The 17,370-nt window shown below is 52.7% G+C and overlaps 1 protein-coding gene across 8 annotated transcripts in view; it reads left to right on the forward strand.

The window, feature by feature from the left end:
- Positions 1–11,284: 11,284 nt before the first annotated feature.
- The window catches only part of ADCY3 (adenylate cyclase 3), a 95,807-nt gene continuing 89,721 nt past the window's right edge, over positions 11,285–17,370 (forward strand). For 5 of the 8 annotated variants that reach the window (XM_033838932.2, XM_073791702.1, XM_073791705.1 and 2 more), the window contains exons 1-2: positions 11,287–12,240; positions 12,713–13,563. In XM_033838932.2, coding sequence (XP_033694823.2) covers positions 12,889–13,563 — 675 coding nt within the window. In that variant the 5' untranslated portion in view covers positions 11,287–12,240; positions 12,713–12,888. Of the gene's footprint in view, positions 12,241–12,712; positions 13,564–17,370 lie in introns of all 8 variants that reach the window. The other 3 variants (XM_073791706.1, XM_073791701.1, XM_033838934.2) reach the window with 3 other exon arrangements.

Below are 17,370 nucleotides of genomic sequence, written 5' to 3' on the forward strand. Positions count from 1 at the left end.
TTTGTGTCATCTTTGATTTCTTTCATCAATGTCTTTTAGTTTACTGAGTACAGGTCTTTTACCTACTTGGGTAGGTTTATTCCTAGGTATTTTATTCTTTTTGTTGCAGTGGTGAATGGGATTGTTTCCTTAATTTCTCTTTCTGATCTTTCGTTGTTAGTGTTTAGGAATGCAAGAGATTTCTGTGCATTAATTTGGTATCCTGCAACTTTACCAAATTCACTGATTAGCTCTAGTAGTTTTCTGGTGGCATCTTTAGGATTATCTGTGTATAGTATCATGTCGTCTGCAAACAGTGACAGTTTTATTTCTTCCTTTCCAATTTGTATTCCTTTTATTTCTTTTTCTTCTCTGATTGCTGTATCACTGTTAAAGACTTTTAAAACCTCTCTCCATTAGAGGCATAAAGGTGACTCACTTCCTGTGATTTTCCCTATAGACCAGATGAAATTAATCCAATGCCCCAAAGCTTTTTACTCCTTTCCTAGAGTGCATACCCACCATATTGCCAGGGAATTTTAATACAGCAGGGCTTGGGGTTCTGTGAAATGTATTTAGTGGGATGGGTTTGGTTGAAATCAAACTCATTTATATCATGATGTAAATTACTAGGTAGGAGGACCTGATGTAACTCACTAGCAGCTTCCAGTCAGCATCATCAGTGGGTATTAAGTCTTTGATAGTATTTTAAATCCAAAGCATGTGATTCATTGAAGCAAGGACGAATTGAGCACTTGATATTTGCAAAGCATAATGGGTGCTTCAGGAACTGAGGAAATGTGTAGGACAATGGTTCTTAAAGTGGGATCTGGGACCAGCAGTGTGGGCATCACCTGGGAGCTTGTTAGAAATGCCGATAATTCTTGAGCCCCATCCCAGACTTATGTACCAGATTCTTGGGGGCACAGAAGTCTGTATTGGGACAAGCCCACAGGAGGATTCTGATGCACTATAGTGTTTGAGAACCACTCATATAGGACAGGCTGCTCTAAAAGAACATAGAGTTTATTGTCCCCTGACATCCTTCCACTAAATCTTTCCTGCTTAAGTTGACCAGAGTGGTAGGAAAGAACACGTCACGTAGTGAGAACATTGTGGGTTCAAAGTCTGGGTCTGTCAATCAAAGCTCAGTGACCCTGGGCAACCATCTGACTTCTCCAGGCTTCTGTTGCCTTATCAATGAGTCTCTTAAAGGTCCCTCTGCTCCCATCTCTAGCATTTCTGCAAGTCTACAGGCTTCTCTCATTTCACTCATTTCCCTTACTTCTCCCAGCCCTTGGCTATGCCTCTACTGCTGGGGCAGCCTTAGTATCTCCAGGACGACAGAGAGGGACTCTGTTTAAGTAACTCTGGGTTTTCAGGTAGATGTACAGCTCACACAGGCTTGGCGGCACTCGGCAGCTTCCACCCCCCACCATCTTCATGTGTCCATTTCACCCTGAAACTCTCACTGTCTCCACCACTGCCTTTCAGGGACAGATGTAACTCTGCAGTGTTCTTGCCTTGGAAGCCTCTGACTGAGTCCAACATTATCGGGGGCCCAGCCCGGCTCCCCTGTGCCTTTGAAAAGAGGAAGAATTTGGGAAGTAACACCCTTTCCCCCACCCTGCTCAGACACTGACTTTTCAAGCCTTCTGTTGCCTATAGGATAAAATCCAAGTTCCTGGCACTTCTCGAGCACTTACTATAGACCAAGTACTTCCTCAGCAACTTAAAAGCATTTTATTTGACTCTAAAATGATCCCTCAGGATAAATATTCTATCCCCATAGTATGGATAAGGAAATGTGCTCAAGGAGGTTAAGTAAACTGTTTAATATTACAACACTGTAGTGTTGCCTTATGGTCCCCAAAAGATATGTCCACCCAGAACCTCAGAATGTGACCTTATTTGGAATAGAGTCTTTGCAGATATAATTGTGGTAAGGATCTTGAGATGAGCTCATCCTAGGTGAGGATGGACCCTAAACCCAATGACAAGCCCTTAGAAAAGAAGGGGGAAAAAATGAGACACCAGAGAAAAGGAGGCTATGTGAAGACAGAGGCAGAGATTGGAGCTATAAAGACCCAAGCCAAGGAATGCCAATAGTTGCTGGCAGCTACCAGAAGCTAGGAGAGGGGCAGAGAATGGATTCTCCCTCAGAGCCTCCAGCCTTGACAACACCTTCATTTGGACTTGTGGCCTTCAGAACTGTGAAAACATGTATTTCTGCTGTTTTAAACCACCCAGTTTGTAGAAATGTGTTATGGCAGCCCCAGGAAACCAAAACAAACATTGATCTATTATAAGAGGGGAACCTGGGTTCAGACTGGGGCCTGACTTCAGCACCTCCACTCTTTGCTGTAGCACCACACTGCCTTGGCCTGGCATAACCCAGCCTCCTCCCGTCCTCTGTCTCGACGCTTCCATCTCCTTGCTGCCCCTGCCCTCCCTGCTCTAGGCTCAGTGAACTTCTTGGTGTTCTGTGAACACAGTCTGCTGTTCATAGCCTTGTGCTTTTGTACTTGCTGCCCCCCTCGACCAGACACGCTGTTATAGACTGAATGTTTGTGTCCCCTCCAAATGCATTAAAGCCTTAACCCCCAGTGTGATAGTATTTGGATTCGGGGGTATTTGGAGGTAATTAGGTTTACATGAAGTCATGAGAGTGGAGGCCCCATGATGGGATTAGTGTCCTTATAAGGAGAGGAAGAGACACCAGAGCTTCTTCTCCACCATGTGAAGTCACAGCAAGAAGGTGGCTGTCTGCAAGCCAGGAAGAGAGCCCTCACCAAGAAATGGATCTGCCAGTACCTTGATCTTGGACGTCTAGCCTCCAGAACTGTGAGAAATAAATGTCTGTTGTTTAAGCCCCCCAGGCTGTGGTATTTTGTCATAGCAGTCTGACTAAGGCACATGCCCTCGCTCTTCTCTCCTCTTTGCCTGGCAAACTCTTACTGAACTTTTATATCCAACTCAAATGCCTCTTCCTCTGAAATTTCTCTAGACTCACCTCTGCTGCCCAGGCACATTTCATAGATTTTCTCCTCAGCAGGACGGGGGCTCTCCAATGTATTACTTCTTGGCGGACGAAGACCTTATCTTTTCTACCTTTGTGTCCTTGGTGCCTAATAAAAGCATAGTAAATGTTTGATAAATGAATGAATTGCTAAACTGAAACCACATGTTTCCCAACTGATTATGAAAAAAGTCACAGAACACAACTGAATGTTGATTAAAAGGGGTCTAGTGGAGAGTAAGAAAATAGGAAAAGCGTGGATGCCCTTCGCGCCCAAATATGTTGCTCATTAACCAATCAAAGCTTGGCATAATTTCTTCGGTGAAATTTAAGTATTTCCCAGGTTTATAGAAGTTCCTTGGAAAAATGATAAGAGAGTTGGCTTTGCTGGGAATCAGGTCTGGCCCTTGAGGCCCACCAGAGTCAGTACTGGCCATTCCCCCCTTCTTCCTTGTTGGCAGAGTCCTAATGTTGTCCAGGTGTCTATCCCTCCACTGTGTGGCTCAGGGTAAATAATGAGTGATTGAAGCCGTTTACGGTGGTACCAGTTCTATTGCTAGTGACTGGTTTGGCAGTGGGCACATGACCCTGCTCTAGCCAAAAAGACATCATGGACATTCTTCTAGGGAGCTTCCAGGAAACACTTTCATACTCCCAAAAAGAGAGGCGTGGGAGGAAACTGTTTCTCTTCTTCTGTGGATTAATGTATCTGCATATGATGCTAGATTGTGGTGCCATCTTGCAAACATGGGAAGAGTTAGGCTGTGATGGCAAAACTGATACCCTAAGGATGGCAGGGCAGAAGACGGGAAGTGACATGCACCTTAAAGATGGTTTTGAGCTACTGAATAACTAACCTTAGACCTCTTCTATCCAAAGACTTGTCATAGAAGTGATACATTTTCTCTACTGTTAAGCCATTGTGAGTTAAGTTTGGGGTTACTTAGGACAGAAATCATCCCAACAATTATAATACAACCCAACTGCCCAAAAACATCTCTGACCACATCCCAGGAGAGATACCTGAGAACTCCACCATTTGCAATTTATTAAAAGTTCTGTGTGTTAAATTATAAGCTTTACCCTTGAGAGGGATTAAGTACTGAGCTTGTAACACCTTAGAATTTATCCATTTTTTCCTAAGCATTCCTTCCTCCATCAAGCACTTATTAAGTGCCTTTTCAACGCCAGGCACTCTCCTAGACTCTGGGATTAAAAAAAAAAACAACAATGAACAATGAGTATCAATTTATAGCTAACAGTTAAATCCTCCTTTATATTATTCTCTCTAAAGCTATTTAAATGTAATTTTTGTTTGTTTGTTTAAAGGCATATTTGAACTTAGACTTGACTTAAAAAGAATTCCCACTTAGCTACATTAATGCAAAATTGTGAACAAGATGGAAAGTCTCCAGCTCCATCCAGATTAATGTAAATGACTTGTGGGGTGGCTTTTATTAAGAGAAGCACAGAAATACAGACCCCTAAAAATCTGCCCTGCCCTAAGCAAGTGATAAAGAGAGGGGTGCGGGCAAGGGACATGGGAGCTCACTGCCCGGAGATGTGAGCAAGTGTCTGACAGCACGAGAAAGAGCAGAGGGCTGCAAGCCAGCAGAAAGACTGACTCAACGCTAGCAGCTGCTAAAAATAGCAGAGCACAGTTATACGTTTTCCTGTCCAAACAGATCGCAAAGCTGGCAGCTAGTGCGGGGCTATTCATGAATGGAAGGGTTAGAGCCGTCTCGACCAGAGAGCCTTACACGGGGGGTTCTGGGTCCTCGCTCAGCTCTGACCAGAGCCATCACTTGCTTCCCACTTGGCAGGCCAGAGGCATCAAGGAGGGGAGGAAGGGTGAGAGAATTGCTTAAACCCACCCTGAATTCATTTCACTGAAATGAGTTTTAATAGAGTGAAAAAAGAAAATTTTAAAATAAAAGCTATAATTTTTTTTTTAAAAAAAGGACCAAGTTCTTGTCTGGTTTTGAAAAAGCTTAGCACCTATCCCACTGAATATAACACTTTCAGAAAGGTGCCTGACATCCCCCATGTGGCACAGCAAAATTGGAAGAGGGATGGCAAAGCGAGTAGCTGGTTTATTTCCGTCACCCCTTGAGCAGTAAACAGCATCTTTTTAAAGAATGCAAGAGGGAAAACAATGCCAGCATGAGTTATTTAATAGTTATAAAAATCACTATCTGCAGAAACACATGGATATGCTTAACCACAAACCTGCGCGTGTCTAATTTGAGTGTAAGTCAGCCCGACATCTTTTGCGTGGGGCCTGAGAACTTTGTGGAATGAATCCTAGAGAGTGTTACTTAAATCTGGACCACTGTCTTCTGGTAGTTATTATTTCGTGCCTTCTTGTCAGTTTTCCCTTGATGATCTCATCCTTTTCTGAATCACCTTTTATCCCAAATCAGCCCTCTGAAAGAACATAGCTGGTTAGGACATGTCATTTGTTCCAATGAAATGCCACTTCCTGGCCTGTCTCGGAGTATCAGGGGGGCATGTGTCCCCTACTTGGAGAAGAGGGTCCGACTGATTTTTTTTTTTATTATTTTTTATTTTTTTCCGACTGACTTTTTAAAATTCAACAAGGTTTATTGGGAGGCTGGCATTCCTGGTACGAAGGTGAATAAAGGCTTTGACCCTGGGTTCAAAGTCTAGTGATTGGGGTGACAGTCATGTAAAATTACAATAAATCGTAGCAAGTGTTAAGTACAGGTATGGAAATGTGGATCCTGTCTTAGTTTCCTGTGGCTGTCAAAACAAATTACCACAGCCTGGATGGCATAAAACAACAGAAATTTATTCTCTCCCAGTTCTGGGGGCCGGAAGTCCAAAATCAAGGTGGTCGGTCGGCAGGGCCGCACTCCTGGAGGCCGTAGGGGAGAATCCCTCCTCACCTCTTCCAGCCTCTGGAGGCTCCAGGTGTTCCTGGGCTTGTGGCCACATCCCTCCAACCTCTGCCTGCATCTTCACAGCACCTCCTCCTCTGTGCCTGTCTTCTCCTCTGTGTGTCTCTCCTAAGGGTGCTTGTCATTAGATTTAGGGCCGCCTGGGTAATCCAGGGTGGTCTCATCTCTTGATTACATTTGCAAAGACACTTTTTGCAAATAAGGTCACATTCGTAGGTTCCAGGGAATTGGAGGTGTACATATCTTCTGGGGAGGGGGGAAGGTGGGGGGAACCATCCAACCCACTACAGATCTCCAGGCCCAAATGACCAATGTTCCTTGAGGACAACTTCAAAGGAAAGCGCCCTCTGAGCACCTTCCAAGTAGTATCATGTTTGATCCCCTGGCACGTGCAGAGGTGGGCAGTCTTCTTATCCTCGGCAGGGACAGCCGGTGACAAGATTTTTAAAGAAGATGGGGACAAGATCAGATTTGGATTTGGACCAATCGATTGCCCTGGTTGGGGTGTAGAGAATGGGTGGGGGGAGGGGAGAGGAAGAGCAGGGTCAAGGATGCTTACCAAGTCCTGAGATGGGGTGCTGGGCAGGGAAACAGCTGCTGGGATGGTTTAGGTTTTAACATCTGCAAACAGGGCATTGAGCCAGCCCTTCTCTAAGCCCCCAGCCTGCTGACCACCCTCCCCCCCACCCCAGGACTCAGCTTTTCTGGGTATTGGGACCAGAGGGAGGGAGGGGCACCCTGGAGATGGAGGCCTCCATCTCCTGCCGGCTTGGGCCTTGTCTAGCCACCTCTTGTTCAAAATCTTTTTCTGCTCCATCTAATCCCCAGATGCTGGGAGAGGTTGTTAGCACATATTTCAATGGTGCCTCTTCTCGGAGGAGCCCGGGCGCAAGTGCTTTTGGAAACGTGACATTTCCGTAGAGGCCTCGGGATTACTCAGCATTCGCACGTTGCTTCACACTCCATGGGCATGTGTCTTACTCGCCCCCAATTTAACCTGTCTGGGCCTCAACTTCCCCATCCAGGCTGGAGCAGAATGCTGTTTCGAGTCTCTTTCAGCTCTGACATCCAGGGAGCCACGATTCTGCAGGCTGCCCCTGGCCATATATTAGGCACCGAGTCTGAGATCAGTGTCCTGCCTGGTGCAAGCTTCCTGAGGATTCCTGCTGGAGCCGCACTCGTGCGCCGTCTGGAGCACCTGGATTGCAGCCCTCACTCGCCCCTTCCTAGATGTGGGCTCAGGAGCAAGTCAACTCTTGTTCCTCACCTGTAAAATGGGAACGTTAGTAGTACCTCTGTCATAGAGCTACAGGAGAGCACACAGCCCCCACGCCTGAAGGCAGGATCCCACAGGAGGCAAGATCACCGCCCTTTGGGAAGCACGGATCAGTGAGTGAAGGGGGATGAATGGTTAGTGTTAAATTGAAGTTATTTCAACCGCAGGTTACGTAGTCGCTACCCTGTTTCAAATGCTGGGCTGGAGGGACCAGGAGAGCTGGTCTGGCTCCTGAGGAGATGCTCACACCCAGGATGGGACAGACCCAGAAACACCCCAGCCCAGGAAAGTGGATGTGGTCTTCACTGTTTGGGCTCCACTTCCCCCTGCCCGCCCACAGGCCAGAGGACAGGCCCGAGGAAGGGAGCAGGGCACCGGGGCTGTCCGATGGGGGAGGAGGGGGTGAGGCCAGAGCCCACCTGCTAGGGTGGGGCAGTGCAGCTCTGCCAGGAGCGTGCACACGTGCTCACGCTCACCCATCACACTCATCACACATGCTCGCTCACATGTAACTCTCACGGTCACACACTAACACAAAACACGTATGCATACACTCACAAATACACACTTGTACACATCCACAGTGGTCCAAGGAGTGACCCAGAGGCAGGGGCAGAGCCAGGGAGACTGACGTGGAGGCAGAAGCACCAAGAGACACAGAGAAGGAAAGAGACAAAGAAGTGGCACTCGGGCCGATGCTGTCAGAGAGGAAAACTGCAGTGGAGTCAAGAGAGGGACCCGGGTGTAACCACAGGGACAGCCCAAGGGCGATGGCGCCCAGCCATGCCTTGAGCAGGTCCCGCTGGAGCAGCAGTGCCAGAGCAGCTGGGCCGTCTGGCCAGGAGCTGGACGGTAACACCCAGTTGACTTGTTCTGTGGAGACTTGCCAACCATTCTGATGCCCATTAGCCCCTGTTCCTAGGGTCAGTCTGTGTCACCCCACCACAAGGACGCTGAGAATTGGGGAGGTGGAATCGTTTGTCTGAGGTCCCCCTCAGCATCAAGGCCAGGGTCCGAGGCTGTGCTTGCTGATGACTGAGGGCTCCTGTCTCCCGGGTGAAGGCTGCAAACCTCTGAGCTGGCAGGAGTTGATGAAGGTCTGGACGCTGTACGGGTCATCCTTGTGGCCCCTCCATCTACTCCTCAACTGCTGCGGGTATACCCTGCAGGCACCTTGCCTCACTGCACGAGTGTCCTGTTTCCTGCCCAGGTGCCCACCGCTCAGCCTCCCTGAGGCTTGTAGGCACCTGGAAGTGCTCAAGAGGAAACCCACCAACCCGTGACCCTTAACCAACGTGGGAGGGAAGCAGCTGGATAAATACTCCCCACTTCCAGCCACCCAGCCAAACAGGCTGAGGTGCCTTCTGCGAGGCCCCTCAGAGGGTCCCAGAGGGATCAAGCCCCACTGCCCACGGCAGTGACCGCACCGGCACAGCCCCCTGTATTTACCGGCTTTCCTGACTTCTTTCCCCAGCAGTCACTCTCGCAGTTAAACCACCTGCATGCAGGCTTTGCTTTCAGGGAAGGCCCCAGTCAGGGCTCTCCCAGGGCCCAGCACCAGGGGAGCTGGTAACTGTCTCTCCTCCCGCTTCTTCTTCCCCAGGACACCAGGGTCCTGCTCTGATCTCGTTTGCTGAATTCAGGAGCCACCACATTTCCCCAGGGGGCCAAACCACTCTTGTTTATCCAATAATAATTAATTCTCAGCAATCCATCTCTAATCTCAAACCATACGAACAAAAGGTGCCTTCTGCAAAGAGGTATCCTGTCCGAGGGGATCCTGGGCTAGGGTTGGGGTACCCTCCAAGCTTCTCCCCAAGCCCGTGATTCTGTCTTCACTTTAGGACACGTGCCACAGGCAAGTCACTCACAGAGCCATTCATGGCCTTCAGTTGTGTGGTTGTGTGCATGTGTGTGTTGGTATGTGTTTTAAAGATAGATTTACTGTACCTTTTTTTTTTTTTTTTTGCGGTACGCGGGCCTCTCACTGCTATGGCCTCTCCCGTTGCGGAGCACAGGCTCCGGACACACAGGCTCAGCGGCCATGGCTCTCGGGCCCAGCCGCTCTGCAGCATGTGGGATCTTCCCAGACCAGGGCACGAACCCGTGTCCCCTGCATCGGCAGGCGGACTCTCAACCACTGTGCCACCAGGGAAGCCCTACTGTACCTTTTGATTGCAAAAGCAATGCATGACAGCTTTCCAGGTGACAGTGCAAAATATATAGCTTAGAAACTGAAGGCACCTCCCTCCATTTTCACTTGAGTGTGGTTATTTTTAATTTCTCCTGGACCAGGACATGTTCAGCATCAATGAATAAGTCCTGTTGGTCTGCTCAGGGACACTTATAAAGTGCCACTTCTTCCTAAGGAAACCATCCATTCATTCAACGGCTGCTTTGAGTATCTACTAGGTGCCATGTCCTGGAGAAACAGCTGTGAGGGAGACGGATGAGACTTGTGGCCCCACTGCCTGTCTCTGACTAGTTGCGTTTTCCCCAATCACCTCTCTTGCTCTGGAATATCCACTCGGTTGCCCCTGGCTTCCAGGGAGGCCCAGAGAGGGGCTGCAGCTGCCCTGCTGGGCTTCCCACATCCATAGGGAAGGGCTGTGCGCATAACCCAGAATGCAGAGCAGGGACGGGAGTGTGCTGTGGGTACTGTCCTGCTGCTGAGCCTTTGCAGAGGCTCCAGCCAACCAGATGCTCCCCTGTGGTCCTGAAAGGCCCTGCTTCAGGTCACCTGTGCTCAACTGAGGGTCTGTCTTTGTGGACGTGGTGCCCCGGCAGAGCTGGCAAGCATCCTGAGGGCAGGGGTGGGGTGTTTTCTCTGGTCTTTCCTGATGCCTGGCCCGGCTGGGCATCCTGTGTGCTCCCAGCACAGGTCTGCTGAACAGGTGCCCACGGCCAAGAGAGGAGGACTGTGGAAGGGCAGGGAGTGGAGCAGTGAGTTCAGCAGTCAGGGCAGGAGGGGCAGGAGATCGGGGTTTTTACCAGGGGTATCTGTGTGGAACGCTCTTCCTTCACGGGATGTGTGGCGGGGAGAGGCTGGGGCATAGGTGGTGGCAGAAGGCCCAGTGGAAAACCCACAGGGCCCAGGAGCTGGGCGTGGCCTTGCCGAGCGGGGAGCCCCCCAGAACCCCAAGGGTTGGCATGTGTGCCAGGAAAAGGGGAGGGACTCACAGAAGACACAATGTGGGTGTCGCTTGTGCCCAAGCATTTAGCAGCTTTTTTTCCCCTTTATTAACACATGTCCCTTTGTTAAACATAAAAATCATGCCTCCTTTAACACTGTAGAACAATTCAAAATAAATGTTTGGATTCCAAACAAACCGAAACAATGGGGAGAAATGCTGCTTTACTGAAATTACCGTCCTCCTAAATCTGATGTTGTATTCCTCACGTTTGGAAGCAAAGCCCCGACAAGTTTGGGCTGAGGCTGGCAGCTTTTCTGAATCAGTATGAGGGTCGGACAGAAACAGCTGTGATAGGATCAATTCGCTGATGAATCTATTCCCTGAGGTTTGTGAGTTGACACCTGAGGTTCTGGAAAGGGCCCTCAAGGATGATCTCAAGAGGTCCAGGAGGCATCTTCATCCAGGGCCTGGATGGCTGAGTTTCTCCCTTCTCTTACCTACATCTCCTCCTCTCCCCAGGGAGCCCATCCTCTCATGCTGCTGGCTGTCCTCAGCAACTCTTTCCCCCACATTGTTACTTTTGCTCCAAAACAACCTATCTCCCTCCTCTCCCTTTATCTAAATTCCTAAAGCCCGTGGTTGAGCTTGGCAAGATATTCTGTCAAATCCAAGGAAAGTAATTTATACTAACGTGTAAGAGACTGAACGACTTAACCATTCAAAAGAGCATTTGAGTTTTTAACAGAGTTTGTAAATTCAAAAACGCCTCAAACAGGTGGAATGTGCACAAGAGATCTTTTTGAAGCATTCTCTCCCAATTCCACGTGCCTCCTGGGCCACTCCTACCCCCTTCCTTCAAGAACCAGGCTCAGCTGCGGGCCCTTCTGCGGAAAGCTGCCAGGGTGGGCGGGGACACAGGCCAGGCGCACCGGCGGGGGGAGCCGTCCGCAAACCTCAGCCCCCGCCTCTCCGAGCCCGGAAGGAAGCTGCGGCAGAGGAGGGGGCGCCCGGGATGCCCCTAGCGCGCCTCACCTGCGGGAGGGCACGTCCCGGGCTTTTATCTTCTGAGATGGGCCTGCGGGGGGAAAGGCGCTGATTAACCCATCCTTCCTGCCACCGCCCACTCCGAGCTTCCACGCAGCCGTCGCCGCCAGCTCGCCGCCCGGTGTCGGAGCTTGGGGCCGCCAGGGGCCCTGCAACTCGCCCCCGCGCTCCTCCTCACGCTTCTCCTTCCCCGCGCCGGGCCAGGTCTGGAGCCGGGCGCCTCACCCCCGCCCCCCCCCCCCCCAACTACGGACGCGCTCGCCGAGAGGGCGGCGACTGCGGGGAGAGAGGGGCGCCGCCCGCCTCCCGGGGCCTGAAGCGCGCGTGGCCCCGGAGACGCCAGCGCCGCGCGGGGACTCACTGTGCAGCGCGCAGCGCCCCGACTCGGCTAGCTCCGCTCGGCGCGCGGGCGGGCCAGAGGATGCTGGCGGGCTTCCCCGGCTTCGGCCCTCGCTCCCGCCGCGGAGGGCCCCGGGTGCGCCCGTAGCCGCGCCGTCGCGACCACTGAGGGGCCAGAGGGAGGGGGCCGGCCGCGCATGCCGGCCCCGCGAGCCGCAGCCCTAGGGGCGGGCGCCCCCGAATTTTCCAGCCTCCGTCGCCGCCGCCTCCTCCTCCTTCCTCCTGCGGCCGGGCGCCTGTGGATGCTGAGGGGCAGTCCTGCGCCTCTCCCGGCCGGATTCCCGGCCTGACGGCGGGAGAGTCGCGCCCCGGCCGGGGACCGTGGCTCTGGCGGGGCGGCGCGGCTCCGTGGGAAGCAGCCCCCGGGCGCGCTGAGCCCTCCTGTCCCCTCCCGCTGCACGCGTGACTCGACCTCGCAGCCCGCGAGGGGACCAGCCCGGACCACGCGGCTCCCGAGTTTCTGCACAGGTAAACGGAGGGGCAGGGCCAGCCTTCCGGAGGGCAAACAGTGCCCCGAGGTGGGGAGCCTGAGTGGCCGAGGGGCTGGATGGGAAAGGAAGTAAACAGAGGAAGATTCGGGAACCCCCAGGATGGCTCTGGGTTTTTTTCTAGCATGTTTTATCTAGACCTTCTAAGGCTTGGGCCTGGAGGAGATTTATGTGAGGAAGTCAGGGACTGAGAGAGACGAGATGACCAAGGGTGCGACGGATGGAGAGGTGGCCAGGCCCGTCCGTAGGCAGAGACAGGAGACGGGAGTGTTTGGGCGGACAGGACTAAGTGTGTGTGGTCGGGTGGTGGAGTGAGCATGGGGGAGGCGGGAGAATGGCCCTGGTTCTGGAGCCCCTTGGAGCAAGGATTCTTTGAGGACAGCTGGGGTGGGTTGTGGAGAAAGCACAGGTAGGAAGGAAGAGGGGCTTCTACTCAGTGATGTCCTTTTAAGTTCCAGATGGTCAGTGCTGCCTGTGCCAGGGAAGCCAGCTCTGTGTTCCTGCCCGAGCGGGCCGGCCGTCAGCCTGCCCCAGGTCCCCAAGAGCCCTGGTAGGTGGCCCATTCCAGAGTCCTTCCTCTGTTCACCGTCCGCTTCTCCAGAGCCAGTAGAAGCAGACACCAGCCAGGATGCCGAGGACCCAGGGCTTCTCCGATCCTGAGTACTCGGCCGAGTACTCAGCCGAGTACTCCGTCAGCCTGCCCTCTGACCCTGACCGCAGGGTGGGCCGGACCCATGAGATCTCTGTCCGGAACTCGGGATCCTGCCTGTGCCTGCCTCGCTTCATGCGGCTGACCTTCGTGCCGGAGTCCTTGGAGAACCTGTACCAGACCTACTTCAAAAGGCAGCGCCACGAGACGCTGCTGGTGCTGGTGGTATTCGCGGCCCTCTTCGACTGCTACGTGGTGGTCATGTGCGCGGTGGTCTTCTCCAGTGACAAGCTGGCTCCCCTGGCTGTGGCCGGGGTCGGGCTGGTGTTGGACATCCTCCTGTTTGTGCTCTGCAAAAAGGGGCTGCTGCCCAACCGGGTCACCCGGAAAGTGGTGCCCTACGTGCTGTGGCTGCTGATAACAGCCCAGGTCTTCTCCTACCTGGGCCTGAACTTCTCCCGCGCCCACGCAGCCAGCGACACGGTGGGCTGGCAGGCCTTCTTCGTCTTCTCCTTCTTCATCACGCTGCCCCTCAGCCTCAGCCCCATCGTCATCATCTCTGTGGTCTCCTGCGTCGTGCACACGCTCGTCTTGGGGGTCACCGTGGCCCAGCAGCAGCGGGACGGGCTGAAGGGGATGCAGTTGCTGAGGGAGGTGAGTCCCACCTTTTGTCCCACCCAGCGGCTTCTCTTCCCAGCAGCTCTCAGCTGAGGTGGTACCCGTTTTGGAGATGGGGGTGGCATTGTTTTCTTTGCCCTTGAGTCAGAATGTCGGGGGGCAGGGGTCGTGGTCTAGGGTTCTCATCTGCCTGTGCAGGAAGGACCAGCTCTCCCTCAACCCCTGGCTTTGCAACAGAGCTTGTCTGTGGTTGGCCTTAGGGGTTGGAGGATTTCTGAACATTGGCCACTCTGTCACGTGTGCCCAGCCCGCGTGGGTGGCAGGAAGGCCCGCCTGGGCCTGGTCTTGAGCGAGGCAGCCTTGTGTTTGTCGTTGAGCTCTGCTGGGAAGACCTCTTGTGGGGAAAGAGGGCACCCTTGGCTTCTGGTCTCTAGCTTGTCATTGACTGGTTTTGGCGAGAGACTGAGTGTGTGGACTCAGTGCCCCTCTGTCAAATGGGGACAGAGTTGGCCTGCCTCAAGTGGTTGTTATTAAGATCAAAGGTTGTGGGTAACCTCAGATAAGGAGACGTGAAGGACTGTGTTTGTCGTAAATCCCACTTCTGCTGGGAGCTCAGGGTGCCCGAGCAGTCAGATGATGTAGGGAGTGGTGGTCTCCCCACAGAAGGCATGTCATGGGGATGCAAACGGGGCCAGGGTCGCCGGCCACAGTGAGGGGGTGTCTGCTGGTTCCAGAGGATGCCTTCCTGTGGAAGGGGCGAAATTTTGGCCTCAGCTTAACTAATAGATAGTCTTGTGGTCCCACTGGGTGCCAAGACCCTGAGTAGGTTCTGAGGGGCTACAGAGATCGGGAGGTGTGATTCCTGGCCTTCTGCACTTATTATCTGGTAACCTATCTGGGGGCAGGGGCTCCACAGGGCTTAGAGTCAATGAATTCCACAGCTGTGCGTCCTACCCACTACCTGCTTATTTTATATATGAGCCCAGAGATGGAGAGTGACCTCTCTGAGGCCACACAGCTAGTTGTGGCAGTCAGCGGCTGGAATGTCCATTTCTAGATTCCCATTTCAGTGCTCTTGCTACTACGTCACACTGCTACCGCCATCTTGGCCAAAGCCATTAGTCTCCTGTGATTGGGGGCTGAGTGTCCAGGGGCGCAACAGTGCTGTTGGTGGTTGATGCAAGAAACCTGTGGGGCCGTCCCATTGCCTCCCGCTTAGTCAGATTGAAACACAGGTTTTTCTTCTGTTTTAAATTTTTCCTAGTTCTTGGACCAATATTCTTCCTGTTTTCCCATTCTGGCTCACACAGTGTCCTCTCTCACAGAAGCTTTGTGTGTTGATGCTGCAGGGGCCCAGCCCTGGGCTGGTGCACACGGATTGGTGCAGGTACACAGAAAGGTCCCTTTTTCTCCCAATGCCCTGTGCGTAAAGGGTGACAGCCTGCCATTCCCCTCATGACTTCCGGGTTGTTGAACCTAAGGTTGTGCTGCTGCCAGCTGAGGGCCCTGTTGGAAGCTGTCTGGGCAAGAATGGCGAGAGAGGCATTCCTATCAGGAATCGGTGACAAGCACAGCTTGGGGGCAGATAGGTGGGCATGGCAGCCTCTGGGGCCTGGGATCAAACTCTGAACCCTTTCCTTTTACTGAACAGTCACTTCTAGCCCTTTCCTCTCTGCCAGGGCCCCTGGACCACATGAGTTTCCCATGTGCTTTGTTGCCCATGAAGGGAGCAAATCAGAAATTCTCCCCACTGGAGCCCAAGAGGCTGAACCCTTGATTGCTGGTGTCCTTTGGGCGCTGCTAAGAAAAACTCCAAAAGATTAGGAAACAGAAAAAAAAGATAGAAAAATAAGTAAATCAAGAATAGCAATATTAGCATCCCAGGAGAGCATGACCTTGACATGGAGGCAGTGCCTTGGGTGCAGCTTTGGGACTAGATGGGGAGGGAGAGGTGACTCCCAAGGTCCATTTGGGAGCCCGAGATAGAATGCAGGAGGCCCCAGCTTTCAGTGGGCTGTGTTCCAGAAGTTTCTGAGTCACTTGTTTGGGACTAATGTGACTTTTTATATATATATATATATTTTTTTTTTTATTTTTAACAATTTTAAAAAATATTTATTTAGGCTGCACCAGGTCTTAGTTGCAGCATGCAGGATCTTTAGTTGCAGCATGCATGTGGGATCTAGTTCCCCCACCAGGATCCAACTTAGGCCCCCTGAATTGGGAGCATGGAGTCTTACCCACTGGACCATCAGGGAGGTCCCATCATGTGACTTTTTAAAAGGTGCCTGGGTTCCCAGGCCCACTCACCAAAGTCTTAAGTCACAGTGTCCCTGCATTTGGTCTCTCAGAATACGGTGGAACTCTGAGCCCCCTGTGGCCCCGTGTTGTCATGGAGAGAGCACCTAGACACAGACCCCCCCCCCCCCCCCCCCCCCCCCGGCCATGGAATGAAGCTCGCTCCCCTGCCTGCAGCTCCCCTGGTCCCCTGTTACCTCCCGGCATGGGGCACCATCAGGGATAGGAGCGGGCAGGGGCTGGAGGACAGGGATATGAGAACCGGCAACCAGACCCCCCCTCCCCCCACAATCAGAGTAGCCCCAGCCCCCGGCACCTCCTTGCTTTGCTTTCTTCTGCCCATAGACTCCCTTTTTCTTTCTCTTCTCCCGTCCACCTGTTGGCTCCACCCCCTTCTGGGCTGGTGGGGGGATGAACCCAGTTTCCCAGTTGGAAGCAGACACTGGATTTCTGGGGGTTGGTAAGTGCTGCTGTCACCGGCAGCACCGAAGGAACCTTTCCAGTGCCCAAGTCTTCTTCCTCTGCACCCTTCATCCCCTCAAACCCATATGTGGCTCTGTGGGAGAAAGACAGAAGGACACAGGGGCCTCAGGGTAGCCTGAAGCGTCAGAGACAAGCCACACAGCCTGCGCTGCCTGGGTTCTTCTCTTGGGAGGTAGGCAGGTCAGGGTTCCCACTGAACAGCAGGTGGAGTCCGGGGCTGTGGGATGGGGCGATGCTGGGGCTTCGTTTATCAGTGAATGGGTGGCTCTAACTGAGCAACAGGTATGGCCTCGCAGCCTTTGGGGTCTGGGACTGAAGGGCGTCAGATCATGTCGTCGGAGGCTGTGGTGGAGGAGAGCGCGGCGTGGGGTTGGAGGGAGAGAGGAGCAAGCTGTGGCCGGCAGGCCTTTCCCACATCCCTCCCCCTGCCTGGCTCCTGGCCCAGCTTGCCTTTTACTCACCCTGAGCTGCCCAAGGGGTGAGCTGATGAAGCAGGAGGGGGTGGAGGGCAGGACCAGGCAGCTGCTGATGGGGGAGGATGAAGGGGGAGATGGGAGTGGGGAGAAAATGCAGCCGAGGTAGGGAACATTCCTGCAGCCCATGGCTGCTCCCAAGACCCTCACATGTGCCCACAGACACCTGTTAGCTTCTGACAGGGTCCTTAAAGGAGTGAGACTGTGGCAAGCTAGGAGCGAGGTACCCCTGAAAAATACTTTATGGCTTTATTTCACAGCAGAAAGGCTATTTAGGGGCAAAACTCTCTCTTGGAGTTACTAGCCTGTTAAGACCTTTATTCACAAATGAGAACATGATAGAGCAGCGGATGTGTGATTCCTTTCACACCTACAAATCACAGAGCAAATCGTTCGCCCAGTGAATGAACATTCGGCTCCGGGGGGCTTCAGTGGGGAGGGTGTGAGGAAGCTGATGCTTCAGGTGCCCTGTCTGTAGGCCAGAGCTAAAGTTCATACACATCGTCTCAATCACTCCTGGGTGTTACTGGCTCCATTTTACAGATGAGGAAACTGAGGCTCAGGAGGACAAGAGAAGACAGAGGGGCTG

This window comes from Tursiops truncatus, chromosome 14 (genome assembly GCF_011762595.2).
Source record: "Tursiops truncatus isolate mTurTru1 chromosome 14, mTurTru1.mat.Y, whole genome shotgun sequence".
Taxonomy (NCBI): Eukaryota; Metazoa; Chordata; class Mammalia; order Artiodactyla; family Delphinidae; genus Tursiops; species Tursiops truncatus.